We start from the raw sequence: 4093 nt of genomic DNA, 5'->3' as shown, positions 1-4093 counted from the left end.
TAATTCAACTTTATATTAAAATTGATATAAAGTTGAATAATTTTTAAGCCACTTATGTTAGGATGGAGGGAGTACTAAATAAATAGTCACGACTCTATCACAAACATGATGTATGGTTATGGTTTTGGGAGGAAAGGCGATGCATGATGAATTTCCTACTACAAGTTGGGCTGGCTTCAATAATTGTAAGATAAAACTAATCACGGTACAGCTTAAAGCCAAAACGTGAAAGGTCAAGGGTCCCTCGACAGTTGTTAAAGTGGAAGAGAACTTGACACTTCTCTTCACAGTGCTCTATTAAAGCGAGATCCGGGAAGATAATATTAAGTCTTACTAGTAACTACTAGTAGGAGCTAGTATATCAAATGAGCAACAACATGTGCATTCTTCTTGAACCCTTTCCATCTTACTGTCGGTGCTCTACTCTCCGAGCCAAGCTAGGCGGACAGCGTTGCACTGCACATGCACCTGCATATATATAAATATGTATGTATATATATACGCTGTCAAATTGCTCTACGCATACATAGACGGCCATAATTTACACTGCAGCAGCATTACAAACGCGCCTCTTAATAACCTGACGAAACGTCTAACAAATCCAAGAAACTCTATATTCCTCCTCCTTCTCCCTTGGCGATGCACGCCCTAGTTGAGTGCGAAGAACTCGGTCATGGAGAGCAGGTCGCAGAAGCCGCCGCCGCCGCCCACCTGCATCTGATCCATGCTGTCGAACTGCTCCAGGAACTCCCAGCAGGTGCCGTTGTCGCCGAAGCCGCCGTGCAGGGAATCCTCCACGCCGGGTGGCCCATCGACCTGCGCCGATGACCCCTGGCTCATCACCTGACAATGATCGCCGCCGCCTCCTGCACCCACACCCGCACCCGCACCAACCACCCCCGCAGCTTCCGGACCAGGTGCCGCCGCCGCCGCCGCCCCCATCTGGCCACCGATGTAGTCCATGTTGAGCCAATCTGCGAACATCACCTTGGGAGCCACGGGCGCGTAGGCCCTGCAGGCAGGAGGCTCGGTCACGGTCAGGCAGCTCGAGTCGGCCGACGACGACTCGTGCGGCGGCTCCGATGAGCCGGCGGAGTTCGATGGCCGGCTGGCCCGTTCCTGCACCGTACTAATAACCTCCCCTGGGCTCGGGCTCTGAGACCCGTCTGAGTCCGCGGCGGAGCTCGCCGCCGCCGGCGTGGGCGAGTTGGGCGCTCCCTTGCCGCCCTCGACCCTCTTCTTGAGGTAGGAGTTCCAGTAGTTCTTGACCTCGTTGTCGGTCCTCCCCGGCAAATGCCGTGCGATCCTCGACCACCTGCGGTAGTACAAGTTTCGCGTCAATAATTAAGCCAGTGCGTCACAAAGTTACTACTACTCCTACTAGTACTTGCGGTTCACTTGGTTTCTGTCGGTCGGCGCGCGGGTTTCACTTAGTGGGAAAATGATTTCAGCTTTTGCATCGACAACTTGACGTTTCTTTCTGCTTTAAGTTTCTCGTTCTTTTCTGCTTTTGTGGCTTACATATAAAATATACAGTAAATATAAATATAAACAAAATGTGTCACTTGGGTGAGAGGGACGAGCGTGGTGTACGTAGTCTATTCATTCATGTTTTTTTTTAGGCAACCTATTCATTCGTGTGGACCACCGACCGATGGATCCTTGGATATTTTTCGGGGGACATAATTGCAAGGCCCAATAAAGAATCTAATCTCCTCGCCACGCCACACTAGGTGCCAGTTGGGATTGTGAGGGCAGCTGTTTCCATTTAACTCGCAAGTGAGCGCGGATTGGTCCAAATAGTCGACGCCATGTTCTCGCCGCTCTACAGCTAAATCAATAGGGCCGGGCCGGCGGTGTTCTCTACTAGAGAAACTCAGAAATAGAAGAAGAATGTCTTTTCCAAGATAGATAGATAGATAGATAATGATTTTGAGTTTGAGGAAACTTGCGCTAGGACGCAACTGTACTGTATGCCATTTAGCGTCCGTCCAAGCCCACGATATTTTAATAAGCTAATAAAACTCGTAATAATGGGGACGAAAAGCAGCTGTAATCATCACAATGTGCACCCGGCAGACAGAGCGAAGAAAAATCTCGTGGATTTGGAGCGTCCGTGGAGCGTGGGCGTCAGCATCAACTCCACTAGGGAAAAAGGTCTGGGTGGCTACCATCACCGGTCTCCCTTTCCCGTTCCCTCTTTTCTTTCCTTCCTTCGCCTCAATCAACGTGTTCTACAACCGGATTGCCGCCAGCTCAGCGCTGCCCGGCAACGGAACGGACAATTACACCTGCCCTTCACGTCGCTACAGGTGATAGTAGGAGCGTGCTGTGTGTGTGTGTGTGGGGAAACCTAAAAGGAAAACATGGCGGCATCTGTAGACAGACGACGTGGAGAAGTGTCTTTCGATCGTCTCAATCATTTGCGTACAGTACAGGCTGCAGAGGGTAAGTACAGTACAGTAAATAGTGTGTGCTGCTTACTTGTTGCCGAGGGCGGCGTGGAGGCTCATCACCGTCTCCTCCTCCTCCGGCGAGAACATGCCGTGCTTCAGCCCCGGCCGCAGGTAGTTGATCCACCGCAGCCTGCAGCTCTTGCCGTTCCGCTGGAGCCCTGCGCGCCGCGCCGGAGAATTTTGATTAACACCAGTGATCCAATGTGCATTTCTCTTTCGGGACATATGAAATTAACTAACTACTACTACGACCAAACTGAGGCCAATTCAGGCGAGCTGGCCGGACAAGCAACGAAATTCAGGCGAGAGGCGCCGGTTACCGGTGCCTGAGCGCCTGATCGTCGGCCCAATGCACCGAATTCAGCTCAATTATGCCATGCCCCCTTTCTGCGCTTCTAGGAATGCGGATGCAACGGCGGTCGTCGGCCTTACCGGCTTTAGCGGGAAGCGCGCTCCAGCAGCCGTGGCCGTGCCGGAGAATGTAATCGCGGAGCTTCTGGTCCTCCTCCGGCGACCACAGCCCCTTCCGGTAGCTCGGCCTGGGCTTCTCGCACGCCTTACACCCCATTGCTTGCTTGCTTGCTTGCAGGCGAACGACCGACGCCGCACGAAACCTCAGGGAGGTCTACGGGACGCAGCACCGGTGGCTTCGGCTTCGGCTTCGGCTTCAAGCCTTGGGATGGAGGAGCGTTCTGGCGTTTCCACAGGGGAGCAGTAGGTAGGAGTTTTATAGCCATGGAACGCGGGTGTAAAGCAGGCGTCGTTTGGGAAATAAACAAAACAAATTACGTGTGCGTTATCATCAGCACTACTAGCTCAATTTCGCGATTGCTGGTTTTAATGTACCGATGATATATATTGTCGAAAACATATTTTTCTTTGGCAAAACAAATAGCGAAACCAGCTAAAACCTTCAGTAAAAAGGAATAATCTATAGCTATTGCCGCCTAAGAAAAATTATTGTACTAATAAAGAACGCCGAGAGACCACGAAGCGTGATAAGTAATGACAATCAAAACCAAGGCCAGCTGCGATAGGCAATGAAGTGGAAAATAAGTAAGGTGAGAGTACAAGTAGTGGGGGGAAAACGGGCAAATCGTCTGCGATGACGTGACAGATTTTCGAAAACCCGTTGCTTTCGTGCGGCATATGTTTTTCAAAATATTGTGGAGGACACGCCTCGTCAGGTCGTAAACAAACGGTAACATCCGCGCCAGCAACAAGGCATCGATCAGTAAAGACATGTTTGATTTACTTGGATGGATTGATTACTATGGCTTGTAGATCTCCCCATTGCCTGGTTCTAAAGTGCAGCAGCAGCCAGCAAGGGTCTAAGATTAGAAAGCGAAACTATTTGTTGCTTGCCCCTTTTCCTTTGAGCCGGAAAGAGAGAGACTTGCTTGTAATAGAAGCCAAGAATGAAGGAGCGGGGCGGGGCAGGGACTGTCTATCACCATTCAACACAGACGCGCAGAAAGTCCAAGGGCCGGAACAAGCTGCAGCCCGGCTATATTGGTACAATCAACGCTCCATGATGAGGGTTGAAAGCTTCAAACTTGACTGTGTGGTCCGTCGGCCAGAAGATCCCAGCGGGTCATTTCGTTGCCAGTTTACAAAGCGTGTTGGTGAATTCGTAC

At 50.9% G+C, this 4093-nt stretch overlaps 1 protein-coding gene across 1 annotated transcript; it reads right to left on the bottom strand.

Moving 5' to 3' along the window:
• Window positions 1-354: 354 nt before the first annotated feature.
• Window positions 355-3166, bottom strand: LOC123402062 (transcription factor LAF1-like). Its single transcript, XM_045095924.1, has 3 exons — window positions 2889-3166; window positions 2485-2614; window positions 355-1315 (listed from the first exon to the last, which is right to left on the bottom strand). The coding sequence occupies exons 1-3, from the start codon at window positions 3022-3024 to the stop codon at window positions 649-651; spliced, it is 933 nt and encodes a 310-aa protein (XP_044951859.1). The 5' UTR covers window positions 3025-3166; the 3' UTR covers window positions 355-648.
• Window positions 3167-4093: the final 927 nt, after the last annotated feature.

Source organism: Hordeum vulgare, chromosome 6H (genome assembly GCF_904849725.1).
Source record: "Hordeum vulgare subsp. vulgare chromosome 6H, MorexV3_pseudomolecules_assembly, whole genome shotgun sequence".
Taxonomy (NCBI): Eukaryota; Viridiplantae; Streptophyta; class Magnoliopsida; order Poales; family Poaceae; genus Hordeum; species Hordeum vulgare.
Note: the sequence above shows the minus strand (reverse complement) of the source record. Positions and strands in the feature narration are given on the sequence as shown.